The following is a 25,611-nucleotide window of genomic DNA, read 5'->3' on the forward strand; positions in this document are numbered from 1 at the left end:
AACTGTCAAGTAAGGTTGACTTGATTCCCACTCCTGTTCCCATGTAGATCTTTATTCCTCCCTTGTTCCTGACATAGCTCTTAGTTTACACCTCTTCTTCCCTGCAGGGAGGGGGAGTATTCTGTGGTTTGCCTCAGGTGCCAAAATGTCTTGGGCCGGCCTTGGGTAGCACTGTAGCAGACATTCAGAGGAAGCTCTTTAGGGGCTGTGCAGGTATCGAATTGCACCAAGGCCTCTGGGAACAAGCAGTGTAATAATGGATTCCCATCCATGGAATCACCAAACTTGGCTGATACCAGTGGCATGTAGGGAAATTATTTAGCGGGGGACAGTTAGAGCCAGAGGTGCCAGCTTGCAAGGACAATTGGGTGTGAGAATCACACCTCCTTCCCTAACCTGGGCAGAAGCTTCCCAGGCTTTGGAAAGGAGGCACCAGGGAACATTTAGAGGACTAGCCTAGTCCCCCTAGTCTACTGACCATTATGTCACTGGCTGTTACCCAGCTCTGTCTCTATCCTTAGGAGAAACACATAGATAGGTTTCTTTTTAGGTGGAAAACGGGAATCAAGGAAACCAGACAAGTTTCATGTGAGTAAAAGTGGAAAATAAGTTTAGGTGGCTTGGTAAGTAAAAGTAAATAGAAGCCTGTTATGTAGTGAAGTTTCACCCTGGGCCAGCAGGGGGATACTGTAGATAGTTTTCACTCAGGTCTGTAGATAGTTTTCACTCAGGTCCACGTCAGTTATTTTAGGTGGGAAACTCTGGGTTGTTGCTGCTACAATGTTGACAGCCGGCTGCCTATAAAAGCAGGCCGGCTGAGCTGTTTGCTAGTCAGTTCTATTCCAGCTTACAAAATAAAGAGCTGCTTTGGAGAAATCGCTATGTCGTCTGCTATGTCAACCCACAACTTAACAAAGCCAAACTAGACAGCTTCACATAGCAGTTGGAGAGGTCTGTGAGGGAACATTCTCCAAGTTCAGTTGTCTGTTACCTCCTCTTCCATTTGCACACATATGGATTTTGGAATTTTTCTTATGGGCTTTTACTTTCAATACAATGTGACTTCTTAGTGAACAGGCATAGGATCAGGATGGGCTTCCCAAAATATGTTTAAAGGAATAAAATGCTAGGTTTGTGGAGGAAAAGTTGGAATATTTTGGGGTCTTACATGGAACCTATTCCTCTTTTACCTCATAATGACCCTGTGAGGGAGGCTGGTCTGAGAAATATCAACTTGTCTAAGATAACTAGGGATTTTATACCAGGTCTCCTCCGTCCAAGTCTGGAATGTTCATTCATGGCACCATGCTGGCTATTATTTCCATATTACAGGAATGGCTGAGAATTAGCAGTTATTTAATCAAGTGACATCTGAACCAGCAGCTTCCTGGCTCACAGCTAAAGCTCTCACCTACTATCCTTAACAGTGGTGCCATGTCCATGTTTGTAAGAACAAATAACACTGATTCGGGTTCCATTCTCTGCCATTGGTTTGTGTGTATTCTGCAAGCCTCTCTCTCTCAATTCCTAGTTGAATTACTCTGTATATATACTATATATGGAAAAGTGTAATGGATTGTCCAACTGTCATTTGAAGTCTTTTTCCTTGAAGTTGTGCAGGGTTAAGCTACCTATGGTTTTCTTAACGTGTGTGACACTGAGTCAGTGGGCCTCACGACTTTCTTTATAAGGAAATAAACCTGCTGGCCACAGTAGAATGGGCAACACTAACAACTTTTGAAATTAATATGTTTATGGATGCAATTGGGTCTTGCTTCTTGTTTCTACTTTGTGCTTACACAGCGCCTAATATTTATATAGCCCTTCACATCCATTATGTAAATGGGTTAGGGCCTAAGTAGTTACAGGATGGCTATCCCCAGTATCTGCAAACTCCCTATATTAAAATGTGTGAACATGTAATATAGCACAGGTAGCCCACACACACATTATTTCACCTGAATATTCCATGCAACTTTATGTGATGGATTCTTTGAATTGTTTCCCTTGTGTTCTCCTTGTACTGTGGATTATTAACAAATATCTCTTACTAACAACTATCTTTCCTAAAGACAGCAAAAGTGATTGTGATAGTAAAAGGCTATGGGTTTTCTTTATTACTTTATTTTTATTCATCTAATTCATCTTCATATTTCAAAAGAAATTGCAAAATAGTTTACAAATCTCAACAAAAATAAATTATTTGAAAATAAATTATTTGATTGTATTTACAGTACAATCTGTTAAATTGTGGGCGAACATATCAGACGACACAGCGATTCTTCAAACAGCTCTTGTTTATTCAAAGGCCAGAATAGAACTGAACTAAAGGGCTCAGTCAGCCTGCTTATATAGAGCTCCAGTACCTTGTTACTGTAACAACTTTCTAAAACTATCCAATCACTGAATGTCACTTTTGATCCTTCATTTGCATACAAACTATCCAATCACTGAATGTCATTTTCGATCCTTCATTTGCATAACTATCTACAGTATCCCCCTGCTGGCCCAGGGTGAGAACTTCAGTACATAACCCAATCATTCTTTGCCTTGCAGTTCCTAACTCTCTAACATGCACGCTAATAATCCTGGTGTAATTTTAAGAAGATTTGCGGGTGTTAAAATAGTCATAGAACCGTTACATTGTTACATTTTAACGAGACCAGAGAAATAAAGTTTCTCATAAGAGTTATACACATATTTATCCAGAGGTTCTACAAGTCACAATTAGCGTTGTCTTTATTATGGAAAGTAGCAAATACTAAGAGCAAAAGGCTTTATTAGGAAGAAAAAATAAGAGAGTAATAATGAATGAAATGGGGTGGAGAAGAGCCTCACGCGGTTTAGACAGTGCTTGACCTCAGAGTTAAATGTTGCATTGCCTTATTTCTTGCTTGAACGTTCCAGTCCTTTCAAGGTGCAGTTTACATCAGAGTAAAGATAGGAACACAGGTCTAAACCTGTGGTCTAAACCACTGAGCCTAGGGCTTGCCGACTGGAAAGTTGGCAGTTCGAATCCCCGCAATGGGGTGAGCTCCCGTTGCTTGGTCCCTGCTCCTGCCAACCTAGCAGTTCGAAAGCACATCAAGTGCAAGTAGATAAATAGGTACTGCTCCGGCGGGAAGGTAAAGGGCGTTTCCGTGCGCTGCTCTGGTTCGCCAGAAGCGGCCTAGTCATGCTGGCCACATGACCCGGGAAAACTGTCTGCGCACAAACGCTGGCTCCCTCGGCCTATAGAGTGAGATGAGCACACAACCCCAGAGTCGTTTGCGACTGGACCTAACGGTCAGTGGTCCCTTTACCTTTTTAAAGCCAGGCTGGTGCCCGGAGAGCTCAGAAGCCAGCCAAGAGGGTCCCCCAAATACGACCTCCCTGGGTGCAGGCCATGCCCAGGACTCCTGTTCTGCAGAGGGAGAGAGGGGAGAGCTAGGTGCACTCGACTCGCCAAGGGTTAAAAGGAACTGAGCTGGATCGGGGCACCGTTTGGGATACGGTTAGCGTCCTTTCTCTTCCCGCTTAGAGTGCATTAGGGAGACAGGGGAGTCCAGAAGTCCAACCTTTTTTCTGAAGGTGCTGTCAGATCCTTGGTCCATGGAGCCAGCATTTGTCTTCACTGACTGGCAACAGTAAGCCAGGACTTCGGGCTGGGGGTCTCTCCCACATGCCGGGGGCTGAGCTTGGGACCTTTTTTTCTTGGACGCAAAGCATGTAGGAAAAATAGAACGGTTTTCATTTACAGTATTTGTTTCGTGAAACCCATACACCGCTATATTGGAGAGGGGAACCCCAAAAAGTGGTTTATGAAAGGATAAAACAGTAACATCACGACAAACAGAGAGAACTGCTTTCTGCAAACCTGGCTCCCCCCAGGCAGCCTTGACATGCCTCATTGTCTTTGGAGTTAAAGTCAAAGAGTTCAAGTTTCTCTTAGGGAGAAGCAGAAAAGGGGATTCTGGATACTGACCCCCCCCCCCGTGCTGCTTCTGTTGGAAAGGAGGCGTGGCTTAAAAAGTCTGGTTGTCCCACCCCTTCCCATTGTGCCCCGCCCCTTTCCCTGCAAGGGGTCAGGTGAGTGCAAAATGCCTTGGGGTGCAGCAAGCATTTTGGGGTGGGGGCTGGGGGAGGATGAAATGCCAGTGGGATGATGGAGGGAGAGATAGCAGGCAGGGAAGCTGCTGGGCAGAGAACCCCCACCCCAAATGAAGGGAGGTGGGTGGGTACCCATTTCGAGTATTCCTAATAACAATACAGAAATACAAATATTTCCTCCATTTCAGCTGAATTTCCTGCATTCCAGGGGGGTTGGACAACCTATTTCTTAATAGGTTTAATTGGGTTTGGTGCTTTTGTAACTGGATTTGTAATGCCTTTTAGTCAAATACAATAAATGATTGATTGATTGGTGAAAAAGTGCTTTTTGGCTGCAGAACATGATTCGCTTCCTGTTGAGTGTATTCCATTTGTAAATTGAGTCCCTGCTGCTATGGGAAAGCACGTCTTGGTTTAAGAACGCTTCGGTTTAAGAACGGACTTCCGGAATGGATTAAGTTCGTAAACCAAGGTACCACTGTAAGGCATTATTTAATGGTACTAAGAGCCATTATAAAATTGGTGAATTAATTGAAAGGTAAAAAATTGCTTAGAAACAAAGAGTAGCTTCCTATTGAAAAGGTCAGTCTATTGATGCTTATATAGTGGTATCTTGGTTTAAGAACAGCTTTGTTTATGAACAACTTGGATTAAGAATGCTGCCAACCTGGAAGTAGGTGTTTTGCTTTGTGAACTTTGCCTTGCATGCAGAATATGTTTCGCTTCCTGTTGAGAGTGTTCCTTTTGTAAATTGAGTCCCCTGCTGCTATGGGAAAGCACGTCTTGGTTTAAGAACGCTTTGGTTTAAGAACGGATTTCTGGAACGGATTAAGTTCGAAAACCAAGGTACAACTGTATATTGAAATAAGTGTGTTGAATCAAAAGTCTTAACAAAACATCCTTAAACAATGAAAAGGCAACAATCATTTCATTTCCAACACCCTTTATTTTACAGCACTGTAAATTGTAAAAAATAAATAATTGGTGTTTGCTATTTAGATTAATCCATATAGCTCATTGAGTAGAGCACGAGACCCTTAATCTCAGGGCCGTCCTTTGAGCCCCACGTAGAGCAAAAGATTCCTTCAGGGGCTGGACTTGAAGACCCTCGTGGTCCCGTCTAACTCTTCCATGATTCTGTAATCTAAGGGCATTGCTTTCAAGGGAAATCATTCTCTGCGCACTCAAACACAGTTCAAGCACATTCAAAGGTTTTAATAAAAAGTAATCTTTATTAAATAGTTTTCCAGTTGAAATACATTGTTTCCGAGAGATTTGCATAGGGAAATCTTTTTGATTCCTCAAGAATAAGGGGCAGTGGGGTGAGGGAGGCCAGGGCCACATCCGCACCATTTCATGCGCTATGAAGCCGCTTTAAACACTCATGGCTTCTTCCCCCAAAGAATCTGGGAGCTATAGTTTGAAAAGGGTTTGTAGCTCTAGTTAAAGGTTAAGGGTTAGCGTTAGGGTTAGATTTAGGGTTAGCGTCAGGGGTACTGGTAGAGTTCCCTTTTTGCCAGGGAACTCTGGGAATTGTAGCTCTTGGAGGGGAACAGGGGGTCTCCTAACAACTCTCTGCACCCTTTTCATACTATAGCTCCCAGATTCTTTGGGGGAAGAAGCCATGTGAAGCTTGGACTACTACCATGCGCTCTACGTGGGGCTACCATTGAAGGTGACTCGGACGTGGCAGGAAAGGATCTCTAATCATTCAACTTTATTGGGCGTAAAAGCAATTTTGCAGGAAGAACCACAAGTCAATGGCAGAAACTCAGGGATCTATCCTGCTTATTCAGTCAGAGTTTAGAAAATTGAACTGGAGAGGAGAATGAAGAATCATAGAAGGAACCCAAGGGTCATCTAGTCCAACCCCAAATGCTGTGATCACACACACCAGGCCTTCCAAAGCTGAAGCTTATTATTCCTCTCACCAAATGGCCATTATTATTCTTATTCTTATTAGCCCATCTTCTGTAGATTTCAGGGATGAGGCTGATGGGAGTTGGAGTCCCAACAATCTCTGCTGGACACCAGGCTCCCCATCCCTGGCCTATAAGATAACCAGCATCATAACCCTAGTTAAGTATTTCCTACCATACCTTGTACTGGTTGTTGGGTCACAGCTTGTTCCAAGGCTCTGGGTTCTCTTTTTGTCCCAGCCAGGCAGAGCAACGTGACAAGAGGCAGACAGCAAGGAGTACATCTTTGGAAGAAGAAAAACATACAGCATAAAGCGTAATGCTCTGCCCAACTGTTGGCACATGGTTCCCACCAAATTTAACAATCATGGATGGCCTCCTCAGTGCCACCAGAAGAGCACACTTCTTTTATAATGTGGGGTGTAAAAAAAGGCCACCGTACCCCAAGTATTTGTAAAAGCCCTTTAAAGCCAGTTAACACACAGTTACATAAATGCAAGGGCAGCTTCTCACTGCCTTGCACCAGAGACCGCGGCAAGTTTGTGAGGCAGTTCTGGACAGAACTCGTTGCTGTCATCCCGATCCTACACTTTCTCCATGACAGGTTCCTGACAGACTTTGTGCTTTCTGCTCAGACAGTTCATTGGCTTTACTCTCTTCCCAAATACCCTTTTAGCTAGGCTGTACCGCGCATTGCAATGCCTTGGATACAACTCGGCTGAGGAATGGCAATGCTTATATGGTTGGTTCTCTTACTCTAAAGCTAAGAAGCTGACGCTCATGTTTTACTGTGGTTTTATAATTTGTTTTATAACTATTATTATTATTATACTACCTCTGGAGCACAGATCTTCCTAACATGAGAAGCTGCTGAATTTCTGCCTGAGAGGATATTAGCTCAGCACTAGGCCTTATTTAGGAAATCTCTGTGCTTTCTTGCATCAAAAACCCGCAGGGCAACTTGCTGCATAACAAGATGAGACAAGTTTCATATTTCACATTCATGTGGGCGGACAGTACAACGAAACAATAAAATAAGGAGCAGCTCTTGTTTATTAAGCTACCCCCGATTCCTTAATTCTTTGGAACATTGAGGCAAGCTACAAACTCTCAACAAAGGCCTTTGCCGCCCCCGCCCCCAGGCCTGCACCTTCGCGCCCCCAGTTTGTTTGGAGCACCAGCGCGAGAGGCTGCAGCCTGGGAATTCCCTCTCCGCAAGGGAAAGGCAATGGCCGGCCCCACCAGGGAAGCCCAGGAACTCTGGGCTCGCTTTCGTTCGGCCCGCCTGGCTGGGCCCTTCTTTGCTCCTCCCTACCACAGAGACGAAACAGCTCCTCGCTCGGCATTTGGGCCCGCCATAGAGGTGCCGAGGGGCAGAGCGCCCGGACCAATGGCGCTGTCTTATTGACCGGAACTTCCGCGGTGAGCGTGCGGTGGCCGCTCTAGGCTTTCCCCGCCCCTTCTCTCTCGGCGGCGCCCGGACCTGTGAGGAGAAGCCGGAAGCCGCGGGACTCGGGGCGCCTCGGGTCTCCGTCCCCCTCGCCTGCCTCCTCTCCATGGCCCCGGGCAGCGGGGGACCCGCCAGTCCCCGGAGCCGCCTCCGCAGCGGGACGGCAGCAGCAGCGGCGGCGACGGCGGAGCGGAGGCGGCGCCGAGGAGAGCGGTGACGCCGCCTCTGCCGCTCCCCCGGCGCCTCCTCAGGCCCGGCCCGGGCTCCCTCCGCCATGGGCTCCCTCTTCCGCAGCGAGACGATGTGCCTGGCGCAGCTCTTCCTCCAGGCGGGCTCGGCCTACGAGTGCCTCAGCGCCCTGGGAGAGCGCGGCCTCGCCCACTTCCGAGACGTGAGTTGAGGCCCCGAGAGGGAGGCGCGCGCCTGCGTTTGGTATAGATAGGTAGCCGTGTTGCTCTGCCATAGTCAAAACAAAATAAAAAAATTCCTTCCAGTAGCACCTTAAAGACCAACTAAGTTAGTTCTTGGTATGAGCTTTCGTGTGCATGCACACTTCTTCAGATTTGGTAGTTCTTCTTCGTTTGGTGGTTCATGGAATTTATACGCTGCTTGATTGTCCGGGGGGGGGGCGTGCCGAGAAGGAACCCCTCAAAGCGGTTTACAAAAATACAGAACAATGAAATTATCACTTTTATTTTTTACAACCATTACTTTAAAACAGTGTTTCCCAAGCTTGGGTCTCCAGCTGTTTTTGGACTACAACTCCCATCATCCCTTGCTAGCAAGACCAATGGTCAGGGATGATGGGAATTGTAGTCCAACAGCAGCTGGCGACCCAAGGTTGGGAAACACTGCTTTAAAACATGCAGAAAGTTAAAGGCCTGCATAGAATCGAGACTAAAAGCCCCTACAGTCTTTCTAAGCACCTGGGCAGGTTTGTCTAAGTAACAGCTTCTTCTTCCATCAGGCCCGGAAAAGAATGCAGCTTGTCTGCCTGTTAACCAGAAAGTTAGTGGTTCAAGCCCACCTAGTGACAGCTGTGGATAGGATTTCTGCAGTTTAGGAGGGTGGACTAGATGACCATTGTGGTCCCTTCCAATTCTGTGATTCTGTGAAAGGTGCCTGCCTAATATCAATAGGCAGGGAGTTCCAGAGCATTGGTGCTGCCATGCTATAAACTGATGTTTCTTGAACCTGGGTCCCTAGCTGTTGTTGGACTACAACTTCCATTATCCCCGACCACTGGTCCTGCTAGCTAGGGATGAAAGGACTTGGAGTCTAGCAACATCTGTGAACCGAAGTTTGAGCAAGGCTGAAGTTGTGGAGCAGTCTTAAAAAGAAATCAGGCAGCCCTGTGAATAAGTGGAGAGGAGGTGTGCTCCTTACAGTTGACGCTGGAGGCTCCAGCTCCTGTCAGCCTCAACCAGCATGGCCAAAGTCTGCAGATAGCGGTGAGTTGCCCAGAAATATTGGGAAAGCCACATACTGTAGAGATGGAGGGCAGGATTCAGCTCCCAGCTCAGTCTTCTTGTGGGCTGATTGCCATCTCTCAGGCTTACTTACCTCACAGGATTGTAGGTTCTTTCTGCCTAAGTGTTGAAACTTATATTTGTCCCCGTTAAAATTCATTATTTAAATTTTGGTCCAGTTCTTCAATCTTGTTAAGGTCACCTTCTATCCCAATTCTGTCTTCAGCGGCATTGGCTACCCCTCCCACTTTGGTGTCATCTGCAAAGAATAATAATATTAATAATTTATTATTTCTACACTGCCCATCTGGCTGGGTTTCCCCAGCCGCTCGGGGGGGGGGGGCTTCCAACAGAAAGTTAAAATTACAAATTTGATCAGCATCCCCTCAATACCTTTATCCAAATTATTTATAAAGATGGCCAGGATCCATTGTATCGTCCAGCTAGTTCTGTATGTGTGAGCCCATTTTTTTTCATCTCGCAAGCCTTATAACCCATACAGTCTAGGAAAAAACTTTTAGTGCTCTTGTATAACCAGGTGCCTAACTGGGAATAGTGAATGATTTGCTGTTATGCATTGTATTAGGGGCCCCCGTTGTGGGTTTTGTTGTTTAATTGGGTCCTACTTTCCAACATTTGGGATGCTCCATACAACATTTCTTCCATGCTGGTAATAGGAATGGCCAGGGTTCAAAACATTTACTGATTAACAGAAGTCGTTTGAGAAGTTCATTATTTCCTTGTCTTTATTACATTTGCTTATTGGTTTTATGACTCAGACATTCTAGGCCTACCTTTAGAAGCTGGTGAACAGAATATGGAATTATGGCTTGGCTCTTGAGCAAAGGTCTTTAAGATGTTAGTTCATAATTTATTGTGTTGAAATAATCATTTGCTTGACCCTTTGTTTTACATCTGTCTTCCTGCAGTTTTATAGTAGATATGCAAAAACCACTTTCTCACTGAAGCACTAATATCAGATTAACACTTGAACTAGTTTCAGTTTGAGGCTTAATATATATTTATTAATATATATTAAGCCTCAAACTAAAACTAGTTCAAGTGTTAATGTGGTTTTTGCATATCTGCTGTAAAACTGCAGGAAGACAGGTGTAAAACAAAGGGTCAAGCAAATCCTCATTTATGTGCATTGTTATTTGTTCATTCCTGTGACCTGCACAGTGCTAGGTACCTGGAGGTGGTAGCTGGAAATGGGGAGCACCTGGTCAACCAAGCCCCACTGCCCCTCCAGTTTGTGGGAGCTGGAGGTGTGGCGGAGCTGGCCCAGATGCTGCGCGTTGGTCAGCTGAGCCCCCGCTATCAGCCAGCTCCTGTGAGTGTCAGCTGTCCCCGCACGTGTCAGCTGGGCCAGCTCTGCTGCCTCTCTATCTTGCATGAGCTGGAGGGACCATGGGGCTTGTTTGAGGAGGACTCTCCAGAGTGCTCCCCATTATATGTGATTTTGTATATGTGCACAGGCCCAGAATGGAATGGGGACTCACCTGTAAATTAAAATTAAGTGCATTGATTTTACAATCTTGTTTGGAGGAGTCGATAATCTTCACTAGCCTCCTTTTAACCATAGTTTATCATACAATTTCCAGAGGGGTAGCTGCTGGCTTGCTGCACTTTATATTTATACCACCATAAACTTTGGTGTACCAGAGTCTGCATCCTCAGATGTTTTTTCATTAAAAAATTGTATCGTGATATGTAATAATTAAGCACCATAGATATTTTGTACTATTTAACACTTATAGCCCAAACTTCTACACATGTTTACTAATACTGCAGAAAGCCAATTTTCAGACCTGGAAACTGAGCATCCATGTGGGTTTCCCTCATGTTAGGGTTCATTCACCTTTACTTGTAGAGAAAATTATTTAGCCCCTGGTTATGTTGATTGTCTTACACTTTTATGTAGTTCTATGTTAGAGAATTGTAAATTACTAGTGTAGTCGTGTAGATGACTATTCATGTTGCAGCCTTCATAATTTTGTAAACAAAAGCTGAATTCAGAATTTAAATACTATAATACACCCCATACATAGATGTGTTTACTTACTGTAATGGAGCCCTTTGGCCAGGATTTATACAATGCAAAATATTTTTGTGTGCTTAAGGAGGGTTTGGGTTTCTATTCCTTTAATTAACATACCCCAGACGATGGCACACATAGGTTTTTGAGACTGAGAATTTCAAAAGCAATGCAAGGGATCTTCTGTTCACAGAAAAGTGGTATAAACTTGTAATGCAGTACTAATGCTTGGGTACCCTTCAATTTTTTAATGGAATTTCTTCTAAAAGAAGAAAAGTATTTTTAGCAGGATTAGGGGTGAGGGAGGGTTGATCTCAGAACCTGGATGTTTGATTGTGAACATAAGAACAGCTCTGAGGGATCAGGCCAAATGCCTATGACTCCAGCATCCTGTTTCCATGTGAGCCAACTGCAGGCCCACAAGGAGGACATGGATGCCACCACTCTCTCTCCACTCATGATTCCCAGCCACTGGCATTCAGAAGCATCCTGTCTCCAGCAGTGGAGGGAGAACGGAGGTGAAAATAGAATGGCTGTTGGGTACCCAGTTTCAGCTGTTTTTGTAATACATGTCTCTAGAATTGATTTTTGCAAACCAGGGAATGGGAATCTGGTACCCTCCAAAGTTAGTTATTGGTATGAGCTTTCATATGCATGCACACAAAAGCTCATACCAATAACTAACTTAGTTGGTCTCTAAGGTGCTACTGGAAGGAATTTTTTTTATTTTGTTTTGACTACGGCAGACCAACATGGCTACCTACCTGTAACTGGTACCCTCCAGACATTGATGGACTCCAATTCCCATCACCCCCTGGCAGCATAGCTAATGGTCCAGGATTGTAGGCGTTGTGCTTCAGCAGCATCTGGAGGGCCCCAGGTTCCCCACCCCTACTGTAAATATTGATGCAAAGGGCTTTTAAGTTGGATCTTGGGGCAAATAACATTTTTCTTTTTTCCAGCTCAATCCAAGCACCAGTGTCTTCCAACGGAAATATGTGGGTGAAGTAAAGAAGTGTGAAGAGATGGAAAGGATACTTGGTAAACTTGGGAACTGCAGGGTGGCTGACTGCTTCTTCATCATGCATTAAACACTGGGGGAGGGAGACATACCTGATTACCCCGGCAAAAGGCTGTTCCTCTGTAGGGAGGTCCATTTCAGGGTCACATTTCACATGTGTCATAGAATTATAGAACTGTAGACTTAGAAGGTGTTTCAAGGGTCACCTGGTCCAACCCCTTGCAATGCATGCAGGAATCTCCAACCTCTGCTTAAAAAACTCTAGTGAAGGAGAGTCTACCACCTTCCAAAGGAGTCGGCTCCATTATTGAAGAGTGCTTACCATCAGAAAATTCTTCCTTTCTTGCAACTTGGATCCATTGGTTTGGGTTCTACCCCCCAGAGCAAGAGAAAACAAGCTTGCTCCACCCTCCATTTGACAGCCCCTCATTTATTTGAAGATGGGTATTATATCTCCTCTTAGTCTCCTCTTCTCCAGGCGAAACTCCCTCCACCGATCCTTATAAGGCTTGGTTTCCAGACCCTTGCATCATCTTGGTCACCCTCCAGCACACGTTCCAGCTTGCCTCTATCCTTAAGCTGTGGTGCCCAGAACTGGACACAGCATTCCAGGTGGGGTCTGGCCAAGGCAGAATAGAGACGCACTAGTATTTCCCTTGATCTGGACACTATACTTCTGTTAATGCAGCCTAGAATAACAATAGCTATTTTGTGCTGCTTTTGGGGGGCTCATGTTTCACTGAGATAGGTGTGTATTCTGTAGTCTACCAATTTGAAACTGAGTTTACCTAGGCAAGAATAGTGGCTGAGGTCCAGGCCCAGTTTGTGTTACTTGAAGCCACCCTTGCTTCAGCTTTCATGCTTATTTCCCTTTCCAAAAATCGGAGCTGTTGGTTCATTCGATCATTCCCCGCTCCCCTTGGCCTTTCAGGGAAATGAGATAAGCCTATTAAGAAACAATGTGATTAGAAGCTATTTAAATCCTTAGCATTGCTGAAAGCATTGCTCTGTGTTCCTAATTGCATTCTCATGCTTTCAAACTGCTGGCTTAACACAGTTGTTAGTTTTACCAAGTGCTCAGATTTTGAAATTTGCTGTCAGGTGACTATGTGAGTGACCCACCTTCAGCAGCTTTGTCAAGTGTTAAATTGCTCCATACGTGTATTGCTTGGATTATGGCATTGCTCTTTACATGAGGTTGCTCTTAAGTTGGAAACATCAAGTGGTTCAAAATGCGGCTGCAGGGATGTTGATAGGAGTATGATGATCAGATAACTAACACCTGCCCTGTGCAACGTATTCTTGTAGCCAATGGATTGTATCCAGATTAAATAAATTCCACGTCGTTCCTATTGAAATCAGTGGGACTTAATGGGACATGTCAATGAATTAAGTCCCATTGATTTCAGTGAGGCGTAAGTGCAACAAACAGTGTGGATCCAAATCAGTTTCTTTTTGGGCTCAAATTGTAGGGGTGAATCTGACCTTTAAAGCTCTAAAAAGACCTTGAAGGGATATTCAGCTATGCTCTCAGTTTAGACCCAGTGAAATTTAATGAACATGACTAAGTGTGAGGGAAACTTGGTTGAATCACCATCTGTAAAGCCGAAGATCCAATTATCCAAAGTAGCATCCTCTAATCTAGTGCCCTCAGGTGTTTTGAACTACTGCAATCTATAATAATAATAATAATAATAATAATAATAATAATAATAATAATTTATTACAGTGGTGCCCCGCAAGACGAATGCCTCGCAAGACGAAAAACTCGCTAGACGAAAGGGTTTTCCGTTTTTCGAGGTGCTTCGCAAGACGAATTTCCCTATGGGCTTGCTTCGCAAGACGAAAACGTCTTGCGAGTTTGCTTCCTTTTTCTTAAAGCTGTTAATACCCGGGGAATCCGCGCTCCGCAAGACGAAAAAATCGCAAGACGAAAAAACTCGCGGAATGAATGAATTTCGTCTTGCGAGGCGCCACTGTATTTATACCCTGCCCATCTGGCTGGGTCTCCCTAGCCACTCTGGGCTGCTTCCTACAACATATTAAAAATACAATAAAACATCAGACATTAAAAAACTTCCCTAAACAGGGCTGCCTTCAGATGTCTTCTAGAATTCAGATAGTTGTTTATTTCCTTGACATCTGATGGGACCAAACCATTGACCAAACTAGCTGGGGCTGATGGGAATTGTAGTCCAAAATTACTTGGATGGCACTACGTTGGGAAAAGATGCTCTCAGACAGAGGTGGGGAACCTCTGGCGTGTGGATCAAATTTGTCCCAGTGGCCCAACTACTCTACATCTTATGTCACATAGAATCATAGAATTGTAGGGTTGGAAGGGACCCTGAGGGACATCTAGTTCAACCCCCTGCAATGCATGGTGGGTAGAGACACAGCAGCAAAGAAACAATTGGAAACTTTAAAGTTTTCTTCCCTGTTTTTAACCTTCCTTTTTCAACAAGCCTTTTAAGTGGAGATTTTTTGTCCCAGTCTGTATTGGTTTCGGAATTGTTTTATATTTAAATTCTTTTAATTGTTTGTATATATGTTCTTATTACTTTGGGAACTTTCATAGGAAGTGATTAATAAAGGCAAATAAATAAATTATTGATGATTTCTAGCTTGCAGCCTCTGCAAGGCAAGAATTGAACACATTCTGCTGTACATCTCAGTTCACATGGTGTAACATTGTGGCCTGACAGGCTTATGGAGAGGCCTCCTTGAGCTTTGGGAGCCCTGGAAGGTATTTAGCATCCTCTGCAGTGCAGAGTATTCCCAGAGCAGTAGCCAAATGTGGCCAAGAGTTCCCCAAGGATAATAACCCTGAGAGTTGAAATAATTCCCCATTCCCTAGCAAACCTTTCGTGGAACAATACTCCTTGAGTTAGAATACTTCTTTGAAAGTATTTCTTTCCTTTATTCCAGGATACCTTGTGCAAGAAATTAAGAGAGCGGACATTCCCCTACCAGAAGGAGATGTTACCCCTGCTGCCCCTCCGTTTAAGCAGATGCTGGAGATTCAGGTACTTTGTGGAATGGGGATCTTCTGGAATTAAAGGGTAGTCATAGATCCACTTATTTTCCTTTATTTTGGGCCAATTGTGAGAGCTTGCATGCTCGGAGTCCCAACTTTCCTTCAAGAAGCTCATGAGTAGCATTTTAATCTTGTAACAACAACCGTGTGAAGCAGTTTAGGCTGAGGCACTGACTTGTTTGGGGCCATCCAGTGAGCTTAGAGTCATTGAATAGAGAGTACAGATCTTTCATACCGGTACAGAATTAAATCAATAGTTGCCAAAGAAATACTAAATACCCTCTTCATTTTCGTGTGGTAAATTGGGGCTTAGTGGGTTTTCTTCTGTTTGAGTCTTCTGTTTTCTTCTGTTTGAGTCACAGTAGTGGGACTGATTGGGAATACCAGTGAGTTGTGGTGCCTGCTTATGATATATGTGGGTGCCCAGAGCTTGCAAACATCATGAGGTGCAACTGGTTGACTGAAGGGGGCAGGCAGAGTCACAAAGGCCTGGCCACTTCAAAAGGCCAGGGATGGAAGACAGAGGCAGAGAAGAGGAAAGAGCAGTGCAGTGTTGAAGAAAGGGGAAAGATGGAGAGGAAGAAGGGAAAGTTGTATACTTTAGGTAAGGGAAACAGACAGGAATGAGTTTGAGAAGCAGACTATTGTGAAGCTACCAAATTTTACATTATGGAACTGAGACTCAATCGAGATTGAGAGTGACTAGCTAACTCCCCAGTGGTTTGACATGACCCCCAAAGGTGTACTCCTCCAATGTCTTGTGAAACAGACAGATGCCAACAATAAGCTTATTTCAGAAAGTAATATTGAGCCTTGAGGATTTTGTACAGTAGACCCAGTGCTAGCCCAGCACTGTAACAATTGCATGACTGTCATGGGACTTGTCGCCATACAACATCTGGAGCCAGAATGGGAATGCACTTTTGCCCTTGTATCGCAGGAGCAGTTGCAGAAGTTGGAGGTAGAGTTGAGAGAAGTGACGAAAAATAAAGAGAAGCTGAGGAAGAATCTCCTTGAGCTGACGGAATATACCCACATGCTACGGGTCACCCGGTCCTTTGTCAGAAGAACTGCTGAGGTACTGTTACCGTTGCATGGCAAAGCTCCTTAACTTGGGTGTACAGAAGGGAGGCAGTGAGCCACAGGCCCGTTTCCGGGGCCCACCTAGTACCTGATAATGGCTGCAGGATTCTTGCAGCAGTGGGCCTTGCTGCAGTCCTGTGAGGCACTGAATGCCATTGAATGCAGGCAAATGCAGTAGCCTTAAGCCTTGTTTCCCATCTCTCTTGGTGATCATCACTCCCTTGTGATTTGGGCACAGCCCTAGCACATTTGAAGAAGTGTTTCCTTTCCTTTTTTTCTTTTTAGTTTGAGTCCTGTTTACTTACGAATTATGAAGAATTCCCAACTTTAGAAACGGACCGCTTAGTCGACTACAACTGCATGCATAGACTTGGTGCCAAACTGGGGTAAGTGATGAAAAAGTCTATACAGTCGTACCTTGGATCTGAACGCCCTGCGAGTTGAATGTTTTGGCTCCGAATGGTGCAAACCGTCATTCCGGTTTGCGAATGTTCTTTGGAACCCAAATGTCCGATGCGGCTTCTGATTGGCTGCAGGAACTTGCCTTGGTTTCCAGACGTTTTGGAAGTTGAATGGATTTGCGGAACGGATTCTGTTCATTGTCCGAGGTACAACTGGGCACTTAACTGTTAATAATCATTTCACATTTATATGAAGATGAAGACCTGACTGCTTCGATGGTGCCACAGATATGGCAAATTTTTGGAATAATTTAGCTCTTCTTTAGTCTTTCCCTTCTAGTGAGGAAGTGAGGCTGCATTAATCCTATTCGTTTATGTGTCATGCATGCGGGTGAGTGCTTGCATGAGTATAGTTTTATGTAGTTAACCTGCCTACTCCAAAGTAAATCCCAATAACCTCAGTGGATTTTACTCCCTAGTAAGTGAGTTCAGATTTGCAGCCTAAAACCCGTTTCAGAGCTTCAAATTGACAGTATTAACACTTGGCACCAATCAGTGCCATACTGAATTGAGCTCTACATGGTTTGATATTTGATAGCCAATTGTGTTTCCTTCATGTGCCTATTGTGTTTTTAAGTAAGGAGGAGATTAGTAGATTTTAAAAATTGTTATAAGTGCTGGAATCGTGTAGCTCACTTGGTATGACCTTGTGTAATTTTAGTGGTTTCCATGTGCACCTCGGTGGAAGAGGCATTTTAGTTTACAGATAATCTGTGAATGCCCAGCCCTTCCTAACTTCACTGGCATGTAGTGATAGAATATGGTATCCTTTCTGGTCCAAATGCTCATGTAATAAAATTTAAAGTTTGCTCTATAGTATACTTTGTATTTTTTTTAATGTAGATTTATATCTGGCTTAGTTCACCGAGCAAAAATTGAAGCCTTTGAAAAAATGCTATGGCGAGTCTGCAAAGGATATACAATTGTTTCTTATTCAGAACTGGATGAGTGCCTAGAAGATCCAGATACCGTGAGTAATCAGGATAGATAAATAATGCAGCCTGTTTCTGAAGGTCGGTGCTGGATCAGCCCACCTCCTCATCTAAATTATACATCTGCATGCAAAGTGGCTACTCGGGTGTTATGGCTGGATCCAAAGCAAGTTCATCACACTTTGATCCTGTAGAAATGTAGTATTTATTATTTAATAGTATTTGTATTCGGGTTTTTTAGCTGAAGAGGCTTCCAGAAGCTTACAATAACTTATCCCACCATGTGAAAAGTGTGACTTGCTTACTCAATATCCAAACCATAATGTTTAACTGTGACTTGTTTTTCTAAACCATGGTTAAGCTTTTATGTCTGAATAGCTAAAGCATGTTTAAAGATCAGCTACAAACCAGTACAGTATATGACAACATGGTTTGAACTGGGTTTGAACTGAGTTACTTCTGCAAGAAGTAAACCATGGCTGAAAAGTAGCTCTGAGGAAGAGATTGTTTTGAATAAAATGCAATGTGTTTCATCTGAACCTTAAAGTATGGTTAATCTTAATGGTGGCTTGTTGAAACAAGCTAACTTTGTAGCTCACAGTCTGAAGTTTCAAACAAACCATAGTTAAGGGCAGTATTTTTTTCTGAGGATAGTCAAAGGCAGGGGTCGACAAGGTTTACCATGCCCAGGCCAGTTTACTCCAGCGGAGATCCCTCCGTGGGCTGGATTGCGCACGCGTGAGTGTGTGCGCCTGCTATTTTCGGCATCTGCGCAGGTGCGATTTCTGGCACTGCAGAAGTAAGTCCCTGTGCCATGCTGCACTGGTTTAGTGCAGCGCATGGGGATTTGCCGAGCGGGCGGCTCGGTTTGGGGGCGAGTCGTGGGCCGGTTAAACGACCCCTTCTTAAGGGCCTTAGGTTGCCTACCCCTTCTTAAGGGCATGCTGTACCCCCCCCCCCCATTTTAAAAGTGTTGCACTTACTGTAACAACTTCATGGTGAGTACTGGGACTTTTTTTCTTTAAAAAATATTAAAAAGCACCGATTAAAGGCTTAAGATCAACTGACAAGGTACAGTTAATAAAGAATGGAAATGAAAGGTTCTGAACCCCTCCTCGCAGCTATGCCAGAGCTCATTCCTGTCTTGGCAAAAAATGGTTTCTTGTGATATTGTTCAAATACGGGCACTAGGCAAATGGGAGCAGTCTCAATAAGGTTAGCCATAATTTTGCTGTTCATTGGGGATTTTAAGAGTTAAGCCTGTACCAGAGCTTTGTGCATGTGGAATCTATTCACAGAATACAGAAAACCCCTATCGACCCTTTTTGTGTATCAAAATTCATTTGTGCAGTTGGTTCAATATGAGTGGTTAGTCGATCACCAATAAAGTGGAACTGTAGGCCAAAGTTTAATTGAACAATTTATGTTTACTTTTCAGGGCGAACCTACCAAATGGTTTGTTTTCTTAATATCTTATTGGGGTGAACAGATAGGCCAGAAAGTTAAGAAAATATGTGACTGGTAAGAATTAACATACTTTAATTTGCTTTACTTTTTTCTACTGAGATTTTTATATTTTGACCACTTTGTAAAATAATAACAGCATCGGCGTTGGGAAACTGAGTGTGCACCTGAAAACATGACTTTTGTGGCTACATATGTGCTTATTAATTGCATTTGTATCTTGCATTTCTTCAGTGGCAATAAGGTGACTTGCACAGGGTTCCCTGGAGGTTTCTTATTCAGGCATTGATCAGACCCAGGCCTGCCTAGCTTTAGTAAGGTGGCAGCATACCATATTTATGTGAATCTAATGCACACCTCAGTTTTCGAAACCTTGAAACCAAAAAAGTATTTGCTATGTTAGCAGTGTTTTTCAAGCTTGCAATCAAATCTAATGCTCCATCAAATCTAATGTGCACCCTATGTTTTGTGATGTAATTTGGCCAAAAATTGTGAGCATTACGTTCAATTAAATACAGTAATATTGATTTGATCATAACCCTGATCCTTACTGCATACCTGCAAATTATTCTTGGCAAAAAGTCTTTAAGTAGAGTTTGTCTGCCATTGTTGGAACTTCTCAACCCGGAACCCCTGATAAAACTTACAAGGTGCCTTTGTTTCCTGGTACACAGTCTGACAGCTGCTGTGCTGATCCATCACCCTGGCAAACTTCTTTAGCTCTGTATCCAAAGTTGGAGAAGGGCTGCAGCTCAGTGGTAGAGCATCTGCCTTGCATGCAGAAGGTCCCAGGTTCATTCCCTGGTGTTTCCATGTTAGGGCTGGGAAAAGCTGCTGCCTGAAACCTGGGAGAGCTACAGCCAGCCAGAGTAGACAATACTGAGATAGATAAACCAGCGTTCTTGACTCAATATAAAGCAGCTTCCTATATTCCAGAACTATTTTAGGCTTTGTTTTTGTGTTGTTTTTGCAAGACCAGATTAAGTTCCCACTGCTTTTGTTTTGCAGTTCTGCTCTTCTCTTCTTTGTTGGGCTCTTTTATGTAGACTATTTTTGTTTTTTTGCCAGCTACCATTGCCATGTCTACCCCTATCCCAGCACCCCTGAGGAGCGCCGAACAGTTATGGAAGGACTCCAGGTTCGCATTCAGGATCTTCATATGGTGAGTAGAAAATTACTGGTGCACCTTGGAGGCACAAATCGTCTCATGGAAGAAGGTTAATACATAACCTACAGTTCTGAGTGCATGTTTAAAAGGAAGAGGTTGGGCCAGCTTTCAACCATATGGACTTTAATGTAAACGAGGGATGATCAGCTCCACTTCTTTTGCAGGTGTTGGCAACAGTGGCTCTGCTTTCTGGGAACTCTTTACAGTTTATGAGCTGTTATATGTGTACTCAGGCATAGGATTTTACATATAAAATGTGTAGAAATCTAAAAGACAGACCTCTTCTATTCAGCACCTGACACCTGTTGTAGCTACCGCACTCTTCCATTCTATCAAAGGTCATTCCTACCTGTTTGGTCCCCTCCCTTTGCCTTTTAAAGTGCATTTCCTCTCCTCTTTCTATGTAGTTTCTCAGAACAAATAAAAAGGGCGATACTTTATTTGATAAAAAATAAACTGATTGGGGGGAAAATCTTGGTTGTATGGCTTGGAGAAAAGAAGACACTTCCCCAACTGCCTGGAAAGAAATTGGTTGCCATCTGTGCTCTCTCCCTCTCTCTCTCTCTCTCTCTCTCTCTCTCTATGTGTGTGTGTGTGTGTGTTTGTAAGAGAGAGTGAAAGCATGTGTATAAACTCAAGCCAGAATATAATTACTTGCTTTCCAGTAGCTGTACTGGTCTGTTGTACTAAGAAAATAATTTCTCTTGATACCCATCCAACCCACTGGGACTCACTTCTGGGTAGATCTGCAGAGGCTCTCTGAAAATTCTGCTGGTTCCTAACAAAGGGCCAGCTAGACAGGTGCAGCTTTGTAGTCTCAGTGTGTGGATGAGACAGTGGTGTTGGGAGGAGTGGTTCGGGTTTGTTAGATATTGGATAACTTTCCGATACAAGGCGGGCCAGTGCAAAATGGATGGGCTCCACTTGAGCTGGGATGGAACCAGACTGCAGGCTTCCCACTGGCCATGATGATAACAGGGTCCTGGACTAGATGGGCCATTGGGCTGCTCCACTTGGTTTGTCTTACGTTTGTGTGTTGGGAGTTCAAACTGGAGGTAGGCATGTGGGTGAACTGTAGCAGGGCGGCCTTTATTCTGGAGTAGTTAATCCAGAAACAGGGGGGGCCCAACCGATTTTACCTGAGGGAATGTGCCCCTTGATGGAAAGACTGTACAACCCTACTCTAGTTCTTTTAGTTGGGCTGCCTGAAGCCAGATGGAATAGCTTTTGAGCTGCCAGTCGATAAAATCAATACTGAAAGACCTATGTGAGTATAGCTAGCGAGGGCAGTTGTGTAAACTTTGTATAAAGTTGCCCTGATCGTTCAGTGTTCTTGTTATAGTTTTAAATATTTTTCTAAAAACAACCACAAAGGTACTGCATAAAACTGAAGATTATTTACGGCAAGTTTTATGCAAGGCGTCTGAGTCTATCTACACCTGGGATGTCCAAGTGAAGAAGATGAAAGCCATTTACCACGTGCTGAATCTCTGCAGCTTTGATGTCACCAACAAATGCCTTATTGCTGAGGTCTGGTGTCCAGTGGCTGACCTGCCAAACATGCGCCGAGCCCTCGAGGAAGGATCTGTAAGTGATTTAAATTTTAGTTTGCTTTATTTATTTTTATACCACTTAACTATTAGCATTTCTAATCAATGTACGTAAAAACAATGGACAGAAAATGGGACAATAAAATTTATCATAAAACCAGACACCCTCTTAAAGTGCCTGCTGGAGTAAAAAGGTCTGCATCATGTGCCTGACCTGTCTGTCTTCATCTCGGCAGGGAGGGAGTGGGCTTGGGACCCACTGCACTGCGCTGAATGGCAGGAGAGAATGTTGCACTGGCAGCATGTAGCATTCAGGGTTTTCAGTATGAATGATAAATTACATGCATTTCTTTATAAATAGAAGGGAGGAGGCTCTGAGTTGCGTGGATAATGAAACTCAGTGCCTTGCATGAACAGGTTATGGCTGAAGTTCAGCAAACAGCAAGGCTTTCTGAGGATTGTCTGTAGACCTCTGTGGACATCAGGTGAGGTGGAAGGCTGGAGTTGCACAGGCTCGCCCTGGCTGACATACGTACATTTGGATCTCATGGTTACAGAGGAGGGGTTTGCACACCTAGTTCTGAAGCATGTACTCTAGCATGTGAATGACATGGAGAGTTTTGTATGTGTACATCATCAGAGCTGGGGTGGCTCAAGTCTGACTCTGCACATCCCCACCCCATTTCTGCTCATGCTCATTGTCTGGATAACAGAATGTGGAAATCAGTGTTATTTTTCCAGCGTCTCAAAAAATGATACAGGTCTCCTTTTAAATTCTGTAACCAGAGTGAAAGTGGAGCGTCTGTCCCTTCGTTCATGAACACGATACCAACAAAAGAAACGCCTCCAACTTTGATACGTACCAATAAATTCACCTCTGGATTCCAGGACATTGTTGATGCTTATGGGATTGGGAGCTACAGGGAAGTTAATCCAGGTGGGTCATGGATTGAAAGATACTTATTGAGAAGCAGGATTTATTTTTTCTCCTTTGTTAGGAATGGTTGCAGGAGTTTCTTAAGAAATCTTTATAAGGCATGGAAAAGTGTCTGCTATTTAACACTTGTTAGCAACAATGGTTTGTCGTGTGCTGCAGAGTTCATAAGAGCGCAAAGTAAATTCAGCTGGTTACACATCCAGGTGGACAGAGGGGAGATGCCCCCTGGGCAGCAGATGAGCAGAGTAGACTGGGATAGGGGAGAACTAGATTGCATTTGGCACGTCAGAGCAGACCCACTGAAATCAACAAGCTTGACATATAGCCTAAGAGAGTGTGTCAAAAATGTTCATGGAAATGCCAGGTTTGGGGGGGAACATGGAAGAGCAGAGCAGTGGCTGGATTATGCTTTTCCTCCCTTCTTTCAAGGGCCAAAATGAGCCAAATTCTGGCACTTTCAAACAATGACTTAGAGTAAGCAAACATAGGCAGCTTATGGAGAATTTGGATACTATGCATTATGTATAGTTGCTTATAAAGGTGAAATCATGTCCCTCTCATTTTGCAGCTCTCTTCACCATCATCACCTTTCCCTTCTTATTTGCTGTGATGTTTGGAGATTGTGGACATGGTTTCATAATGTTCCTGTTTGCTTTGTTCATGGTATTATATGAAAAACACCCCAAACTTCTGCAATCACAAGACGAGGTACAGATGAAATCTTCTTCTTCTTCTTCTTCTTCTTCTTCTTCTTCTTCTTCTTCTTCTTCTTCTTCCCCCTCCCCCCCCCTCCTCTAGTATTGTTTTCAATATTTCTGTTTCTGCAAACGGCCCCTTAGTTCTCTCCCCCCCCCCCACTGGAGTTTTTCCTGTGTATCTGCCACATAGAAGGGGGAATACTTTAAGGCAGAATTGAGCAGCCTGCGTCCCTGCAGATCATGCTGAACTTCCAATTTCTGGCAGCCCTAGGCAGCATGGCCACTAGTCAGGGATGGTGGAAGCTGGAACTTGAATTGCATCTTGCGAAGGGCCCGCAGATCCTGATGCACTGCAGCTCCCATCAGCCCCGGCAGCATGGCCAGTGGTCAGGACTGGGTCAGGAATGATGGGAGTGTAGTCCAAAAACATTGCAGGAAGCCCTCCAGTTGTTTTTGGACAACTGATCGTCCTGATCATTAGCCAAGCTGCCTGGGGTGGATGGAGCTGCAGTGCATCATTAGCTCCTTTTTTTCTCTTGTTGATTTGGGCAAGGGAGGGCAAATCATCCATTGTTGTATGGAAGGTGACAACTTTTTCTAGTGTGGAAGCGCCATGTGTTGCACTTACCCAAAGGCATGCATAAACTGATGGTAAATTCTAAATAGCAGAGATGTAATTCAGCAAATCCTCATGCCTCGCTTGTGATCATCCTGGGGGCATTTGGCGGACCACTTTTGGAAGCTGAATGCATCCAGCAGAGCAGTTTCTTATATTTTTATGCACAAAGCACACTGCATCCTTACTAAGATTGGCTGCTTCTGCTGAATTTCTACCACACATTGCGGGAATTGTGAATTGTGGCGTATCTGGACACTGCACCACATCAAATACATTGTTTGGAAGTGCATCAAAGCTTTTATGTGCTGCACATGTAACAAAGGGTCTTATCTTTGAAGTTCACATGGCAGTCAGTGGGCCTGTCCTTTTTAACATTTGCAGATCATGAAGATGTTTTTTCAAGGACGATACATCATCTTGCTGATGGGACTGTTTTCTGTATACACTGGCCTGATCTACAATGACTGTTTTTCAAAGTCTTTGAATATATTTGACTCCCACTGGAACGTTTCCCAAATGTTTGCTGTGGAGTGGCGGTGAGTGACTCCTTCGTTAAACCCAGTGCGGTGTGAAAGCAACCTACTGAATTGAGATAGGAAGCTCAGAGGTATCTTCCCACTGTCACAGCATACTTTTCACTCATTCTACAGCAGGGGTCAGTAAACTTTTTCAGCAGTCGGCCAGTCCACTGCCCCTCAAACCTTGTGGGGGGCCAGTCTATATTTTGAAAAAAAGAAGGAAAAAAAAAGAATGAATTCCTATGCCCCACAAATAACCCAGAGATGCATTTTAAATAAAAGAACACATTCTACTTATGTAAAAATACCAGGCAGGCCCCACAAATAACCCAGAGGTGCATTTTAAATAAAAGGACACATTCTACTCATGTAAAAATACCAGGCAGGCCCCACAAATAACCCAGAGGTGCATTTTAAATAAAAGGACACATTCTACTCATGTAAAAACATGCTGATTCCTGGACTGTCCGCAAGTCGGATTTAGAAGGTGATTGAGCCAGTCCGGTCCCTGGGCCTTAGTTTGCCTACCCATGTTCTATGGTAAATGAAATGTGCCTCCAGTTCCTGCCATTTTCATGATTCTTTTTTTTAGCCTTTCAGTTCAATTATGAAGTATCTTTTGTGGTGTGCAGAATAATAAATGGCTTACTGGAAAGCAACAGCCAGTAACTGCCATTCTAAAATATTGTAGCTTTTCTCAGTCATTTAATGAGAGGGATATGTCCTTCACTTGAAGGACATATTTACTAGCTACCTGTGTACTTGTTGGTGGTGCCACCACCAGGGACTGCTCTGTTGGCATTGACCTGTGACAGGGCCTTTTCAGTGGCCATCCCGTGGTTGTGGAGTGCTCTCCCAGGTGAGGTGTGTTTTTCTCCCTCATGATTGACTTCCAGGTGATTTTTTCTTTTTAATTCCTGGGAAGGTTGCACAAGGCCTCTGGAAGGCTGTAAATACTGAGTTGGACTATTGTTCCATGTAGCTAAACATTGTATACAGTGACTGACTGGCAGGATTTCAGATGGGAGTGTTCCCCAGCCCTACCTGCAAGATGTCACAAGATCCTTATGGGATCTTGTGGAAGCTTCTGACAGCAAATAGCCTATTGTGGTGATACAAATATCTTTGTTCAAGTCTTAATTCTGCTGCGTGCTTTTT

At 43.9% G+C, this 25,611-nt stretch overlaps 2 protein-coding genes across 3 annotated transcripts in view; one reads left to right on the forward strand and one right to left on the reverse strand.

Annotated features, from left to right (window-relative positions):
* Window positions 1-5,726: 5,726 nt before the first annotated feature.
* On the reverse strand, window positions 5,727-7,736 carry LOC307205447 (uncharacterized protein). 2 transcript variants are annotated; one of them, XR_013834004.1, is made up of 2 exons: window positions 7,187-7,322; window positions 5,727-6,292 (listed from the first exon to the last, which is right to left on the reverse strand). XR_013834004.1 is itself a non-coding variant. In XM_079957840.1 (2 exons), exons 1-2 carry the CDS (start codon window positions 7,732-7,734, stop codon window positions 6,207-6,209), a joined length of 570 nt encoding a protein of 189 aa, XP_079813966.1. In that variant the 5' UTR covers window positions 7,735-7,736; the 3' UTR covers window positions 5,727-6,206. The 2 variants fall into 2 exon arrangements, 1 of the variants encoding a protein (XP_079813966.1); XM_079957840.1 differs by having other exon boundaries at window positions 7,251-7,736.
* The window catches only part of ATP6V0A2 (ATPase H+ transporting V0 subunit a2), a 28,592-nt gene continuing 10,697 nt past the window's right edge, over window positions 7,717-25,611 (forward strand). Inside the window, exons 1-12 of the mRNA XM_079957758.1 lie at window positions 7,717-7,849; window positions 11,928-12,006; window positions 14,915-15,012; window positions 15,964-16,101; window positions 16,392-16,492; window positions 17,411-17,537; window positions 18,938-19,020; window positions 20,032-20,125; window positions 21,506-21,718; window positions 22,468-22,618; window positions 23,187-23,326; window positions 24,317-24,471. Coding sequence (XP_079813884.1) covers window positions 7,733-7,849; window positions 11,928-12,006; window positions 14,915-15,012; window positions 15,964-16,101; window positions 16,392-16,492; window positions 17,411-17,537; window positions 18,938-19,020; window positions 20,032-20,125; window positions 21,506-21,718; window positions 22,468-22,618; window positions 23,187-23,326; window positions 24,317-24,471 — 1,496 coding nt within the window. The 5' untranslated portion in view covers window positions 7,717-7,732. The remainder of the gene's footprint in view (window positions 7,850-11,927; window positions 12,007-14,914; window positions 15,013-15,963; window positions 16,102-16,391; window positions 16,493-17,410; window positions 17,538-18,937; window positions 19,021-20,031; window positions 20,126-21,505; window positions 21,719-22,467; window positions 22,619-23,186; window positions 23,327-24,316; window positions 24,472-25,611) is intronic.

This window comes from Podarcis cretensis, assembly GCF_951804945.1.
Source record: "Podarcis cretensis genome assembly, chromosome: 16".
Taxonomy (NCBI): Eukaryota; Metazoa; Chordata; class Lepidosauria; order Squamata; family Lacertidae; genus Podarcis; species Podarcis cretensis.

What these genes read in the sequence shown, in the direction of transcription:
- LOC307205447 (XM_079957840.1), bottom strand. Translation starts at nt 7,734, where the DNA reads ATGGCGGAGGGAGCCCGGGCCGGGCCTGAGGAGGCGCCGGGGGAGCGG. An exon ending in AGAGTTCCTGGGCTTCCCTG is followed by an intron (nt 6,293 to 7,250) that starts GTGGGGCCGGCC and finishes CTTCTTCCAAAG; the next exon opens with ATGTACTCCTTGCTGTCTGC.